Raw genomic sequence first — 16,643 nt, 5'->3', positions numbered from 1 at the left:
CCAAATGTCATTTTTGTGGTAGTATTCTCTACTAGTTGAAGTCTCCTGGCCAGACTGGAGCAGAGGCCGTGGAACAGTGCATCGTAATAATCCAAGTGGCTAAGTACCAGTGAATGCGAGGGTTTTTAAAATCTCCTTTCCTAGCATGTGGATAGATGGATTCAGGACCAGTGGGGTTATGCACCTTTACCAGCAGATGGAGAAGGATGATTTCACAGTATGTATGTGTGCGCGTATGTCTGTGTGTGTATGTGTATGTGTATGTATATATATATATATATATATATATATATATATATATATATATATATATATATATATATACACATATATACACATAGTCCTGCCATGACATCAGCCTTAAAGTATTCCCAGCCTCCAGCAGATGGCGGATGTGCATTTCCCTACTGGGGATTGCTTTGAAATTTAGAGGAGAATTAATAGGAGCTTTGAGTTACCTCGCTCTCCTGCGGTAATACCTAATAGTCTCTCCCTCATTTTAGAATTCCTGAGTTGATTTCTGTGGTCCCTCAGACTGAGTGCCTTGGTCTGGTAGCTGGTTTTTCAGCTGGCGTGGACAGCTGATTTAAACAGCTGAAAGGCAGCGGGTGCAGGAAGCAGAGTGCGGTGGTGATGGGATATGCTCTCTGCTCCCGCAGCCGTAGACCATCTCTGTACTCAGCTAGGAAAGGCTGAGCTCAGGTAAGCTTAAAAAAAAAAAAAAAAAGAAAAAGTCAGAGACAGAGTAGAGGGGTTGTTTTAGGACTTCTTCCAGTTTCTGTGCTTGGTGCGCCATTCTGACATTTGTTCCTGCTCCTGTGGGGGATAGAGTCTGGATCCTGGAGAATGGGTATTATCAGACGAGGCACTTCAGCTGACAGTGGATCGCTGAAGCCTTCCATTTCTAACCTGCTGGCGATTTCTCGTAGTGCGAAGGTTCCTTGATTCTTCAGTTGCAGGAGAGATCTGAAGTCCTTAGGTATCAACATTGGTCTCCACTGATGTGCAATGCTGGGAGCTATAGGGTTCTGGCAGTAGCCTTAAATTCTCTGGAGTGTTCTTGTAGGGAATCTCGAGGGTCCAGGTGTCAACCACAGATATACCTCCCAGGAAGACCTCTTCTCCTGCTTTCCAGGCCATGTTGGCATCAGCAACTTTTTGAGAAGCACCTGGGCAAGAAGATTCTGGATTGCAAGATGCAGAGCATCAGTGCACCATCATATTTCTGCAGACAGACATCCTTGCTGGATGCACCAGGGATCGTAATGTACTGAGATTAGGGGTGTGCATTCGTTTCCTACATATTTGTAATCCGCAACGTATAGGGCCATATTCGTTGTATTTGTGGGGAAGCGAAACGTATCATGGTTCCCCATGAATACAACAAATCTTCACCAAATTATTCGGCCATCTAAAGGAACTAATTTAAACCCTGACCCCTGACCCCTGACCCTGACCCTGAACTAATTTAAACTCCTGACCCCCCCCCCAAGACTTACCAAATCTCCCTGGCAATGGATGGCCGGCGCCATCTTGTGCTCCTACCATGTGACAGGGGCTGACCAATGGCACCAGTAGTCCCTGTGACATAGTAGGTCAAAGGCTATCAGTGCCATTGAATACCGGCAGCCGAGTATGTGAGTGCAGGAGATTCCTCCCGGACCCCCCGCTGGACCACCAGGGAGTTTTGGTAAGTCTTGGGGGGTGGGGGGTTGTACTTAATTCAATTTTAGCCGGGAAATGAATAAGAATTAACGCATGTACGTATCGGGGGGGGGGGGGGGCCCTTGCCGAATGCAACGTATCTGCCCCCCGACAAATACAAATCCCGAATGCAACATATGACGTCCCTCTTCACATCCCTGAGATCCTGTGATAGAAACAGGGCACCATGGTTCAAGAAGTGGGTGGGTGGGAGGGCTTAAGATGGAGTATGGTGGCATGGGGGAGAGTGTTTGGGTTGGGGGGAGCCAGGAGCCAATTTATTTTGCTCTGTTTAGTGGGGAGAGTGTACACTAACACATGTACGCTGATGACATCTAATTTTTCTTTAGTTTCCTGTACTTCGTCTGAAACAGCCGGAGTGGTTTCTTTATGTGCACAATAAACTTTCTCTGAACGTAGACAAAACTGAGATTGATTCTTTTTATTTTTTTTCAATTTTATCTTTATTCAATTTTCATTTAAATTTTTTTAAACAAAAATATAAAGAAGTAATGCAGATACATTTACAAACCATATATACTTTGTCATAATGTCTTGAATCTCCATTACATAACCCATAATTGAGAGAGCAACATGTATTATCAAACCAAATATACATCATAGTTTAAGGAGAGAGAGAGAGTTATTTTTCTTTTTAATCATTAATACTACCTCCTACTATATTCTTATCCTGCAAAAAGGTCTCCAAATGTAAAGGATCAGAGAAACTATATTTATTCCCTTGATAGGTTACGTAACATAAACAGGGATACTTTAGGAAAAAACTGGCACCAATGGCAATCAATTTAGCCTTCAGGGAGAGGAAATGCCAGTATCTCTGCTCCAAATAAACCCTCGTTTTTCACCTTTGAGGGAACTCAGATTCCTGTGGTTCCCCAGGTCAAGAACTTAAGGATCATTATTCACTCCACTCTTTCAATGTGACCACAAATCAATGCAGTAACTTAAGGAAATGAAAACTCTAAAACATCCTAAACCTTTGCTTGATACTAACAACTTTAGATCTATACTTCAGGCCCTTCTTTTTACAGGGTTTGATTGCTGCAATGCTCGGAATCCCTCTTACTAATTCTGACCTTTGCAGATTACCAAAATGACAGATGCAGTAAACAAGAACAAATTTCTCCTGTACTGTATATCCTTCATTTACTCCTGGGGGAGATCCATGCAAAAAAATTTAAAATTCTGCACACAAAAACTTACAATTTTGCAAAATTCTGCATACTTTGTATTGGTCAAAATAACACAATATACATGAGAGTTTTTAAGTAATTAATTTAAAATGTAATACAGAAAAAAGTTATTTCTTAAAGATGCAGAATTTTAAATATTTTGAGCAGAATTTCCCAAGAAGTTCACTGTAAGAGTGTCCCTTCCACTCGGTCTCCCTACTCCCCTGGCCACTTTGCCTTCTCAGGCCCCAACTCCTCCACCTGCCACTCTCTCTCCTCCATCTCTAGGCTCAATCCCTTCCACTTTATCGCCACTCCCAGAGTTTGACCCCGTTCTCAGGACTGCCCCTCATAGAGGTTCCCTCTGTCCCTTTCTCTATCACACACAGGCTCCCTCTCTCTAGTACACATTACACACCTCCTTGTACAGGCTCCCTCTTTCTCTTACATACACACATTTATTTATTTATTTTATTTATTCATTTGTGTATTTTTATATACCGCGGCACGTTCGGAACATCACCTCGGTTTACAAGTAACAAAAGAGCAGCAACAGGCTTTACACAGAAGGGAAAATAATATAGCAACAGGCTTTACACAGTGAACACATATAGTACCAGGGACTGATTAACCTATGGAAATATGTACAAAAAAGGAAATGGCAGTAATAACAAGGTTTTACCAGCTCATAACAGTGTGGAGATATAGGCAGAGTCATAAGGGGTGCGAAAGGATCGGTTGACAGAGAAAGGGGGGAATTAATGGAAACAGAAGGGGAAAATTATTAAACGTTCGGGAGGAATATTGGGGGCTTGACAAGGGAAGAGGGGAATAGCGGCAGATGCAGGAAGGAGAGAAGTAGATCTACAGGGAAGGGGGGATGCAAACATTGGGTCCCTCACATACCCACACAGGCTCCCTTTCTCTTTCACGCATACACTCTCACACAGGCGACCTATGACTCTCTCTTTCACATACACAATCCCTTCACAGGCTCCCTCTCTAACAAAGAAACAAGCACCCTCACGTACACACCAGTTCCCAATCTCTCTCCCACATACACACTCCTTCGCAATCTCCGCACATAGGCTTCCCTTTCTCTGGCACCCACACTCACGCACCTTCACACACGCTCTCTCTCACCCCCTGCAGGCTCGCAGTCTTACACCCACACCCACCTTTATACATACTCTCGCTGGAGCCTACTCCACCTTCGCTGGGTTCTTCATCTTCGCCACGAGCAGGACGGGCTCTGCAAGCGGCATGCTGAGGCCTCCTCCATCTTCACCAAATTCTGCGCTCCGCGTTGGCACAGAATTCCCCCAGGACCATTCATTGGTTGCCTATGTTATTACGTATCCAGTACAAAGTAATCGGTATAATTCATAAGCTTCTTGATAGCCCTGGAACAGTGCACTCCTGAATATCTATATTTCAATCAGGGCAATTATCACAAGCAAGACAACTTTCTGTACCATCTTTGAAACTTGCACGTCTCTCACAGACGAGAGGACGCAGGGGCCACTTTGCCAGTAACACTCAGGAATATCACCTGGCTTAAAACAGCCAATCTCCGCACATAGGCCCCCTGCTTTAAATTGGCATTTGACCTCGAAACCTAAATCCGGTCATAGTTGAAGCTGTCTACCCCCTTTGGTCATTCCAGGCTTCTGTCGATCCTGTCTTCTGTCCTAGTGTTACTTGATAGATTATGTTGTTTATATGATCTGTTATATTTATTTGTTTTTAATTTGATCTGTTTTATTTATACTTTTTTTTTTATTGGAAACAGTCTTGAATTTTCTAGCTAGGCAATCCAGAAATTATCTTAATAAGGAGGAGGGTTGGAGCGCCAGGCCTGGTTGGCGCCGATATCTTTTTAATTTTAAAATTTCAAGGGGTTGGGGTGGGGAGTCCTGGCCTGCGTGTGGTTTGGGACTTTTGTGGTGGTGGTGGGGGGGGTAATTGGGCCAGGAGGCCCGTGACTTGCTCTTTTTTGTTGTTGTTGTTTATTAAATAAATCTAAGTAGCTAGTTATTTGGTCCTCCCAAAACATCCTCGGAATGACTTTTTTTTTTTTTTTTTTTTTAAATCTGGCTAAATTATAGCTGGATAATGACTCATCTGGCTTTAATTTAGCCAGATAAGTGGCTGAATATGGCAAAACTTGCCGTTTTAGATGGACAGCTTGTGAGTTATCCATGCAAATGGCTTTGGACTATTGACGACCTCAGCGCTAAGGGTCTCTTTAAAGCCCATACCCACAGTCTAGCTTCGTAGGGATTTTTCTTGCTCCCCAGCCTTTTTCAAATAAATCTTTGATCCATTTTTATGATGCAATGTCTCTCAAATTTTTGTTATGAATTGTATTAGTTGAACTTTGTTATTCTCACTAGCCAAGTTTTAAATGTTTTTTTTCCTTGCTCAGCTGGAACCAGAACTGGGATCTGGTACCATGAGCCTTAATTCACAACTGCACAGGGATTTTTTTCCCCCATGTCTCTTATCCCCCCCTCCAAGCTTTCGTTAGTCTTGTTTTTGCAGTAAGAGTCCTGGTTGGGGGGACAAGCACCAGATCTCCTGGAAGCCTGCAGTCTTGAGCCCTGAATCCAGTCATTAGCTTTCGTCGTTCTGCCCTAACTCTGCCCACTCCCCAGGGGCTGTGGATGCTGCCTCGGCAGCGTTCCCAAACCTTGCCTATCCAAGGAGCAGAAGACCTGATCCTGGGAATTGAATCTGGGTCATCTGCATGACTGTGTACAGCAGAGCCACTGGACCAGCCCTCTGTTTCTTTGTTTGATCTTGGTTGATGCTACTTCATCTACGTATTTTTGGGTTTTTACAACTATTCCATATTCTGCCTAAGATGTCTGCACATTAAGTCAAATCTCTTTTTCCAGTTTGACCTCCATGGCTGGTCTAGCCTTCAAAATGTTGCTTAGGTAACAAAATAGCGGTTGGGTTTGATTACTTGCTTTTCCAAACCTGAGCTCGGCATGTTACATTTTTGGCTTCAGTAGGTATTTCCCTGCCCCAGAGGGCTTACAATATAATCTGGTACCTGAGACAGTGGAGGGCGAATTGACTTGCTCAAGGTCGCAGGTGGGAGAAGCAGGATTTGAACCTTGGGTTCCCTGCTTCTTAACCCATCACTTTCTTCATTAGGACACTCCTCCGCTTCCATTATCTATAATAATTACCCCAGTAGTTCGCTCTTCAACTGTTATCATAGTTTCCCCCTTATGTTTTCCCCTGAGGTGGTGAGGAATACTCAGAAGAATATGCTACAGGTAATTTTTTTTTTTTTTTGGGGGGGGAAGGTTTGCTGAGAGGAATCATGTGTCCGCATTTCACCAGACTGGAGCTCCACTTCAGAAGCATAGAAAAACTGCAGCAGCTCTAGGAAAAAGGAGGTTACTAAAATATCCAAGAGCTTGCCACCCTTTCCCCCACCGTGGCCTGGGTCGTCATGGAATTCCCCCTGTCAACTTGCCGTGTTCTGCTGTGGAAACTACGGACCTGTTCTGGACTGGCCACAAGGCCGCTATCGCCGTGGTTTCTTGTGCAGCGGCTGCCAAGATGTCAAGACTGGAGTACTGTGACTGCAGGCATCATCTCCCTCCAGCGTTTCCTTCCTCTGTGTGGCATAGTCGCGTGGCAAACCAAACAGTCACAGTGCAGGCAAACAAATTAAAAAAAAAAAAAGACTTCGGTCGTTTTGGTCAAGGCTGTGGTCAAGTCTGACACGATCCTTCAAAAGCACATGGAAGGGGCCTGAAAACCACTGAGCCAGAGCTTGACAGGAGAAATTTTACAGCTCCTCTGAAAAGGCAAGTCTAATGCATAGTCTGATGGCAGCTATCTACCTTCCCCTCCATGTATGTAGATTTTTTTTTTAATGCATTGAAAGGACTTGAATGGGTAAATGTGAATCGGTTATTTACTCTTTCGGATAGGACGAGGACTAGGGGGTACTCCATTTAGTTAGCAAATAGCACATTTAAAACAAATCAGAGAAAATTCTTTTTCACTCAATGTACAATTAAACCATGGAATTCATTGCCAGAGGATGTGGTTAAGGCAGTTAAGGTGGCTGAGTTTAAAAAACATTTGGATAAGTTCCTGGAGGAGAATTCCATAAACTGCTATTAATCAAAAGGGAATAGCCCCTACTTGTTGTCGGCATTAGTAGTATAGGATCTGTTAATGTTTGGGTACTTGCAAGGTACTTGTGACTTGGATTGGCCACTGTTGGTCAGACCATTTGTCTAATCCAGTATGGCATATCTTATGTTATGTTCTTATGTTCAATGTCTGTATTTAGCTTAAAGCTGCTGTTCTAGTATTAATGATCTTCAGAACTGATTCAAGTAATTATATCTTTTGCCAGCTTAGAATTCATAGTGTAACTTTTGGCAAAGAAAAAAAGTTAAGCAGAATAACATATTCCAAGTTGGGAGGTTATAAATTTATATCTACACTTCTCAAGTGATGAAAGTACTTAGACAAAACAGAAGATATGGGTGAATTTGAGAATTGAGTTACGAGGACTGTCATGGTTACTGGGAAAATAATCATAACGACTTGAATCCAGTCCACTAAAATAATGGGAAAAACTGCCCCAGTCTTGGGGTTTTTTTTTTAGTGTAATGATTGTATTTTTATATAGCATCTTCATAAAAGCAGGCTCCATTATACTTTACAATTCAGTACTTTACAAGTAGAGATAAAACATCTTTTAATGGTTTGGCAGTGCATTTCTGGTGCTTGGACTGCCAGCAGCTTCTCAGGTGACCTCAGCAGCATTATTTTTATTACCTATTTACCACTTAAGTTCTGAATTAGCTAATTACCATAAGGTAAACTGGAGCACAGGGAAATCGCACGTCATCCCCAGGGTCACAATGAGAACCGTGAGCATTTCAATCTATTGGCCTGTATGTTTTCTGATTCTCACAGTTCACTGATTTAACCTTTAGGACACATCTCACTCTTAATTATGCTTCAGTTGATTCAGCTGTAATTGGATAATAATTATTTTGTTTCTTTTCTATTCCTAAACTATTATTTAGTCTTGGAATTAAAGATTGGTTGCTAAACCATCTGCCTCTTTCAGAGGTACCTGCTGTTTGGCCATCAAATTGTGGTTAATGTTAGGGTTTTGTTTGACTGAAAGGGATTGTATGAATCTAATGTTTATGAATTCAAAAGAAGCAAGTGCCCTCTGCTGGTGAAAGCTCGGAAGCATTTACTGTTATGTATTTTTTTTCTTATTTATGCTCACCTTAGAAACACTAGCACAGGAAGTACAGTGGTTACACCCATGTTATTTAATGCATTTTGTTTCTTATTCTCATGAAATCTGAGAGGTTGACCTAATTGCTGGTGCTACTCGTGGTCTACTTTTTATCCTCATGCTTAGTTTGCAGCTGCTAAGATGGTTCTTTATCAATGGAACTGCAGCCATGTTTAATATTGTATGCTTGAATCCATCAGATTGGATTGAGTACAAATGATTTTTTCAAACATATTGGAGCTATGGGTTAATTTTTGTTTTATAAATAGGAAAATATTTGCTGCATTTTTTTTTTTAATTTTTGATTATAAAGAAACTATTTTGTGAAGCCTACTCTAACCCCAGTGCCATGCTGTAAATGGATTATTTGGGATCCTGGTGTAATGTGGTGTTTTGATTTGGCACATGCCGAGGTCAGGGTGCGAAATATCCAGACTCCAGCTTGCCACTGGCCATCGGGAACTCGAAATTGGTGAGTGATTTGCCAGTAAAGTGCTACCAACTTAGATGGCCTTAGTGTATAGTCAGAAAGTGCTTCTCTCAGCCATTGCCTCAGCTTCCTCCTTTCCCGGTGGCATCTTGGTTATCAGCATGCGTGCTCTTAAGCAATAGGCCCTGGGAGAAGGCAGAAGCAACAGAGCTCGAGAGATGCCTCGCTATCCCCATGGTCCACAAGTTTTGGAGCACCATCGTGTATGTTTGCTAAATAGCATGAGAAGTAAGAAGGGAGGGGGGGGGGAGTGAAAGTAAAGGAGTGAAAAGGAGAGCAAAATTGGAAAAAGGTAGGGAGAAAGATCCGAAGGTGCACAATTGGGGGGTTGGGGAAGCAGGAGGCAAGAACAGCACAAATAAACCTGGAGAGGGAAGGGTGGAAGGGAGATGGTGGTGGGAAGGGGATGGGTATCTATTACTTAAAACTCTTCTTCAGACAACACCACTGTTACCTTCCGGTACAAGCTTAGATTGTGGTCCCTCGGGGGACACTGACATATCTACAGTTCCTGAATGTAATCCACTTTGAAGTGTCTGAAAGGCAGAATGTAAATACACATTTTCCACAAATTTTGAATTGAATTGAGAGGTGTTACCACCACAAAAATGTAAGCCCAAAGTAAAAAAAAAAAAAAAAAAAAAAAAAAAAAGTGATTCAAGTGTAACCTTAAACCAAATGAGATTAAAACCTCATATCAAAAAACATTTAAGTAAAGCATACAATTAATAAAAGCTTCCTATTCTTCCTGCTAGACCAGCCCTTACTTACGGGGTTTCCCTGTCCACTGCTGATGGAGACAGAGGATGCATCTCTTTCATGGCCTCACAGTGGGCTAGAAGGGAGGTGTGGTTCCAGGCAATTGCCAGTAATCTTTGTCTCTGGCACCTGCGCACAAGTAAGGACTGGTCCGTATGAAGCTCCCAGAGCTTAGGTTTGGCCCCAGCCTGGTGGAACCCTCTTGTCCCTGGGGCAACAGTCTTTTGGGACAGATTTCCCCACTAGCAGCATATCTCCCAGGACACCTTGTTGAGTTTCCCCTGAGCCTGATCCCAGTACTTGTAGCGATCTCTGGATGACTCAGAGAAGGGGTTGCCTAGTACTGTAGGGTACCCAAGAGAAGCCTTTTTGTAAATAGGGGTCCTCAAAGCTTGCCTCCCTCTATTTCTATATCTGTGTCTCTCTTTTCCCTGTTTGGACATGTAGGCCAAGGCAGATTCTGCGTTTGGGACAGGAATCCTTAACGGTCCTCTCATCTGAAGAGGATGTTGGGGAGGTACCGTAATGGAGAAGGTTTTCATGGGTAATGATTCAGATGGACTGAATCAAATCACGGTGAATCTAGAAGATGTGGTAGGCCCGATTGACAAACTGAAGAGTAGTAAATCACCTGGACCGGATGGTATACACCCCAGAGTTCTGAAGGAACTAAAAAATGAAATTTCAGACCTATTAGTAAAAATTTGTAACTTATCATTAAAATCATCCTTTGAACCTGAAGACTGGAGGATAGCAAATGTAACCCCAATATTTAAAAAGGGCTCCAGGGGCGATCCGGGAATCCACAGACCGGTTAACCTGACTTTAGTGCCAGGAAAAATAGTGGAAAGTGTTCTAAACATCAAAATCACAGAACATATAGAAAGACATGGTTTAATGGAACAAAGTCAGCATGGCTTTACCCAGGGCAAGTCTTGCCTCACAAATCTGCTTCACTTTTTTGAAGGAGTTAATAAACATGTGGATAAAGGTGAACCGGTAGATATAGTATACTTGGATTTTCAGAAGGCGTTTGACAAAGTTCCTCATGAGAGGCTTCTAGGAAAAGTAAAAAGTCATGGGATAGGTGGCGATGTCCTTTTGTGGATTGCAAACTGGCTAAAAGACCGGAAACAGAGAGTAGGATTAAATGGACAATTTTCTCAGTGGAAGGGAGTGGACAGTGGAGTGCCTCAGGGATCTGTATTGGGACCCTTACTTTTCAATATATTTATACATGATCTGGAAAGAAATACGACGAGTGACATAATCAAATTTGCAGATGACACAAAATTGTTCAGAGTAGTTAAATCACAAGCAGATTGTGATAAATTGCAGGAAGACCTTGTGAGACTGGAAAATTGGGCATCCAAATGGCAGATGAAATTTAATGTGAATAAGTGCAAGGTGATGCATATAGGGAAAAATAACCCATGCTATAATTACACACTGTTGGGTTCCATATTAGGTGCTAAAACCCAAGAAAGAGATCTAGGTGTCATAGTGGATAACACATTGAAATTGTCGGTTCAGTGTGCTGCGGCAGTCAAAAAAGCAAACAGAATGTTGGGAATTATTAGAAAGGGAATGGTGAATAAAATGGAAAATGTCATAATGCCTCTGTATCGCTGCATGGTGAGACCACACCTTGAATACTGTGTACAATTCTGGTCGCCGCATCTCAAAAAAGATATAATTGCGATGGAGAAGGTACAGAGAAGGGCTACCAAAATAAGGGGAATGGAACAACTCCCCTATGAGGAAAGACTAAAGAGGTTAGGACTTTTCAGCTTGGAGAAGAGACGACTGAGGGGGGATATGATAGAGGTGTTTAAAATCATGAGAGGTCTAGAACGGGTAGATGTGAATCGGTTATTTACTCTTTCGGATAGTAGAAAGACTAGGGGGCACTCCATGAAGTTAGCATGGGGCACATTTAAAACTAATCGGAGAAAGTTCTTTTTTACTCAACGCACAATTAAACTCTGGAATTTGTTGCCAGAGGATGTGGTTAGTGCAGTTAGTATAGCTGTGTTTAAAAAAGGATTGGATAAGTTCTTGGAGGAGAAGTCCATTACCTGCTATTAAGTTCACTTAGAGAATAGCCACTGCCATTAGCAATGGTAACATGGAATAGACTTGGTTTTTGGGTACTTGCCAGGTTCTTATGGCCTGGATTGGCCGCTGTTGGAAACAGGATGCTGGGCTTGATGGACCCTTGGTCTGACCCAGTATGGCATTTTCTTATGTTCTTATGTTCTTCCTCGTCTGATAAGGAACAGCTTAGGTAACTCCCATAAGTAAAGACAGGTCTAGCAGGAAGAAAAGGAATGTATGGTTAGAATGGTGAAATTTATACCTCATAATTTTCTTTTCTTTAGTCCTTACATATGGGATTTCTCTCTCTACAGCTGATTGAGACAGAGGACACATTTCTTATGACCTCGCTGTGGGCTACAAGGGAAATGTGGTCCCAGGCAGTTGTCAGTAGCCTTCTGCCAAAGCTCTGTGACCAAAGAAAAAAACAAACAAACCGTAAATGAAAAACATTCTGATAAATAACATTGTCCACAAGACCATTTTTTGAGTACGAGAAGTGGTGAGAGACAGTGATGTCACGCTTTAGATAGTGACGTTGTTCCTTAGTGAGTTTGGTTTCTGGACTGGTCTAGCAGGAATCAAGGAAAGAAAATTATCCGGTAAGAATAAATTTCATTATATGTGAAAATCAATTCCAGAACTCGACAGTCAGAGATGTAGACTTGAATAAAGTTAAAAGAATGGGCTCAAAGATAAAACTGAAGTTCTGCCTTGGCCATGTTTCCACATCCAGTGCCTGTGTCAGGAGAAAGAAATCGTGCGTAATTCCTTATCTCAGTTTGCATGAAAGTTCCAATAAAAGTAAAAGTGTTTTTTTAGAAAATGGCACTGTTTCCTAGTGGTTAGAGCAGCAGACTGAGAGCCAGGGAAGCCAGGATTCAAATCCTGCTTCTCCCACCGATACTCCTTGTGACCTTGGGCTTCAGGTACAAACTTTGGGCCTGATTTACTAAGGCTTTGCTTTTATTTTGTGTCTATGGGGAAAAATGCTTAGTAAACAAGGCTCTTACAGGCCGATACAGTACAGTGCGCTCCGGAGCGCACTGTACTGTATACCCATTATTCAGTATTCTTACATCATCATCCCCTCCCTCCAAGCCACCAATGTCCTCTTCTCTAGCAATCCCAGTATCCCTTTCTCTGTGTCCCCCATTCCCTTCCAAGCCAGCACCAGACGTATTCCCCGTCCCCCCATCTGTTCCTGCCTCCACTCTTCTTCACACTACCAGGAACTTTTGCCTCTCTCCCCCAGGAACATAGGACATCCCTGACCTCCCTCTCCTCCCTGTCCCCCAGACCCTTTCTGTCTCGCTGACCTCTCCTCCTCCCCCCCAACACCATCAAACTTGCGGGCTCAAGTTACCCTCTTTCTCGAAGCCATTTCCTGCCGGGCAGTCTGTACTGCAGTGCTCTACGAGCCAGTATCCAAATCTGTTGCCGCGGTAGAGCCTTCCCCTTCACGGGCTTTGTTTTGGTGCTCACTGCTGGATTGGCTGGGTCCCCGGGGTTTTTCTTCGAGACAGCAGCCAGCCGCAGCCACAATACCCGCTTCCTTCCCTGTGCTGCCTGCTCTGCCTCTGTACAGCACATGCTTGGCACTGCGCCTACATGGCTGCAAGTGTCTCAGCACTTGCAGCCATGGAGGTGCTGTTACTTTTAGGAGGCAGGGACGTTGTGGCAGGCGCGGAAGTCTCCAGTGTGGCTGGCCCTAGTGCTGCCGATACAGCGGCACCCTTCAGATCTGGTGCCTGTGGCCACGGCCATATTGGCCGTAGGATAGCTAAGCACTGTCCTTCTCAACCACCAAGTTTAGGTTTCATTCTTCTACTGGTCCTTGCTATTCAGGCCTTGTGGTTTCTGTCCCTTTGATTTTCTTTTATCCCACCGCACAAGCAAGAAAGGGCAAGATAACTTCGTTCCCTGCAGCAGGGCCAATGTCTATTCCCCCAGTGCTTTGAGGGGAGAGCTGACCAGGGTGAGGGGTCTGGTCAGGAAGGCAGCAGAAACAGGCCATTTACGTCATAGTATTTTTTTCAACAAGCTCTAGACTAAGGGCCAGCAAGGAGTTGAAAATGTGATTTGTGTTTCCCCCTGCAACCTAAGCACACTCCTGGGAACGCTGCCTCTAAATGTGGCTTGTAGAGCAGCATGCAGGCTTTTAGCTGCTTTGAGGGAAGGCAGCTTTCTGATGATCAGTTTACGTGCGTAATGACTTTTGAAAATTGCCCTCTTTGGGCTTAAACTTCACTTCAGGAAGATGTAATGTGTCGTAAGCTTATCTTTGGCGGGTTGTGTTGTCCAACATACAAAAGCAACTGAACAGCCCTGGAAAAGTTCTTGGTGCAAAGTCTGTGGAAGGTAATCCCTTTGGTTTTCCGAAGGAGATGAAATGAAAATGAGCATTTGAAGTCTTGACAGAAAGAAGGTTTAACATAATCTTTCAGAGGGGTAATTTTAAACTGCTTTGCCTGTCCAATATGTGGCACCCTTATGTACTTTCGTTACACGTGAGCGTAACTGAGCGGAAGCGTTGGGGAGGGGTTTGCCCTCAGGCGCACACTTGGATTTCCCTAAAAATGTTTGCATAAAACTTGGCGGGAGTAATTGTGTGTGGGTAGGTTTGTTGGGACAGCTTTGAAAGCAAACTTCTGTGCGTGTGTTTGCTTTAAAAATTGGTATACCTTGTGCGTGTGTTTGCTGACTTTCTTACCCCTGATGTTTTTGCGGCACCATTTTGTATTTGGTTTCCCACAGGAGGGTGCCGTGAGAATATGTTTGAAAGTAAGGCTCTTGTTATATTGCGCAAGATATTTTTTTTAAACCTGCCTAGAATGGCAAAAATAGTCAATAGATGCAAAGTAACAATTGTAATCTTGAAGGGAGGCATGACAAAAATAGTGCCTGTTTCCCTCTCGACCAAGAAAATGATCATGCAAAATCATTGTCTGTGTCTCCCACCCCTACAGCTTTTGAACCATTCATCTTTACTTCTGGGTCCTTGGTGAGGGGAGGTCCTGTAGGGCAGGGGTGGTCAGCCCCAGTTCTCAAGAGCCCCACAACAGGCCAGGTTTTCAGAATATCCATAGTTAATATGCATGAGAGAGATTTGCATGCACGGCTTCCATTGTATGCAAATCTATGCCATGCATATTCATCGTGGATATCATGAAAACCAGGCCTGCTTGTGGTTTACAAGGCAGAGTTGGCCACCCTCCCTTCTGTAGGGAAGCCAGCCAGTTCAGTTCAAATCTCAGGAAAGGCAGAGCACATTGTGATTATCATTGAGCATTTTGGAAGTTGCCCTGCCATTGGTTAGCGCCTGCCGTCCAAAAAGGAGACCGGGCATCATGAAATGTTCTTATCTCCTTGTGATTTTATTTGGTATTTTTAGACCCCTATTTAGTTCACACATCCTAGGGAGCATGCATTTAATTTCATCCACAATTAGGCAAAAAGATCCAGCACAGCATCCTTACTTTTCCCTCTAGTTCTACTCAGGGAGGATAATTTTCAAACAACCTGCGTAAGGAAGTCAGCAAAAAAAAGCCCGCAGGTTACCCCAGTTTTCAAAGTGGGCTTACATGCACAACTGCGCTTTTGAAAATCATCCCACTAAATTTACCCTGCAAAAGTTATACCTGCCTTTTTTTTGTGTACACATTTTTTTCTGAAAAGATATGCGCATACTGCCAAATGTTTTAAATTATGAGAGTAAATCAACCCCAAACTTTGTCCTTAGAAATGTCTCTATTCAGGCCAGATAAGCAAGCATGACATAGGTGTATAAGATTACCCACATACTGAGGGCTCAGTGTTTATAAATGGCCATTTCTTCATGCAAAACCAGTTTTATGAGCAGAAGGCCCTTTGAGAATTTTTAGCAAGCGTGGGCTTTTTAAAAAAGTGCTCTCTGGATTTCCTTCTAGAGAAGAAAAAACAGGAAAGAACAATTTCAGATATCTACTGGTGTTAGCTGTTCTTTTTCTGAGCAAGGACTATAGCAAATTTTAATAATCCTTTCTTAATGACTTTTTTTTTTTTAACATGCTAAATAGGGAGGGATTGATTTAAAGATCTAATACCAGGGGAAAGCTTCTGTAGATTTTAGCAGCGTTTTTAATGGTGCTGCACAACTGAAGACAAGTAGTGCAGGGGTTTCGTAGGGGGTTCCTAAGGGCTGCAAATGGGGGCAGTGACCTAACAGATCGTCCCAGGTGAGACGTGTGCCTAGCCCTTTTGGTTTTAGTACCGAGTCCTAGTTTTGGTACAGTGCAGCCCGAGCTTTTCAGCAGGGTCCCCGGATTCTCTCTCTATGTTTAGAGGGAAAGCCATATGGACGGGACAGGCCACTCAGCATGTCTATTGCTGGGGGCTCATGGCAAGCTTTGGATTCCCATATCAGTGCCTGAAAGTTTTTGGCTCGGGAAGCAGCCCCTCTAAAAATAACTTCTGAGCAAAAGCAGCAGGCAGGTCTGGTTTCACTGTCTTAGCTGAGTTAGCTTTGTAAAACTCTTTCGCCCCTGCAGCAAGGCAAGAAGCCTGTCGAACGCAAAGTGTCTTGTCTTGTTTTCTTCCTTGCGCGCGCTGGGTTGGGAGCTAGAACACGTCAGTGTGCATCGATGGGTAAAGGACATCTAAATCATGCCTGAAGATTCAGGTAGTTTTTTTTTTTTTTATAGTTTTGAGAAGCAAAGACTGCATATGATGAATTGCCGTGCTGTGTGTTGGTACTGTCGTGTTCTTAATATATCCAGACAGCATTTTGTTTCATTGTAAAATGTACAACTGCACTGTAAAACTCTAGCTGCTGATACTTTTGATTGACCTGCTTTCTTATAGCTGAGGTTGCTGTGTCTTCCATTTTCTTCATCTGAGTAGAGATACAAAGAAAATGGGCCTTGCACTTCCCCTTGGTCTGCTATGAAGTATGCAGTGGTTCCCTTTCTTTTCTTTTTTTTTTTAAACTCACAGGCTGGGAGCCAGTGGCATTGTGTATGGCGTCTTGTTAAAACATTAGCTAAATTTGCTTGCCACAGCAAACTGTGCAAAATATAAAGGCCTTATTTACTAAGGCTTTTATCTCATTCTGTGTTTATTTGGG

General features: G+C 43.1%; 1 protein-coding gene across 8 annotated transcripts in view; it reads left to right on the top strand.

The window, feature by feature from the left end:
* Positions 1–16,643, top strand: part of ASPH (aspartate beta-hydroxylase) — a 508,516-nt gene that overhangs the window by 90,647 nt on the left and 401,226 nt on the right. The window contains exon 1 of one of the 8 annotated variants that reach the window (XM_029591368.1): positions 16,009–16,199. The exons of the other annotated variants lie outside the window; for them this stretch is intronic. Coding sequence (XP_029447228.1) covers positions 16,184–16,199 — 16 coding nt within the window. The 5' untranslated portion in view covers positions 16,009–16,183. Of the gene's footprint in view, positions 1–16,008; positions 16,200–16,643 lie in introns of those variants that run through there. 8 annotated transcript variants of the gene reach the window in all.

This window comes from Rhinatrema bivittatum, chromosome 2 (genome assembly GCF_901001135.1).
Source record: "Rhinatrema bivittatum chromosome 2, aRhiBiv1.1, whole genome shotgun sequence".
Lineage (NCBI taxonomy): Eukaryota > Metazoa > Chordata > Amphibia > Gymnophiona > Rhinatrematidae > Rhinatrema > Rhinatrema bivittatum.
Note: the sequence above shows the minus strand (reverse complement) of the source record. Positions and strands in the feature narration are given on the sequence as shown.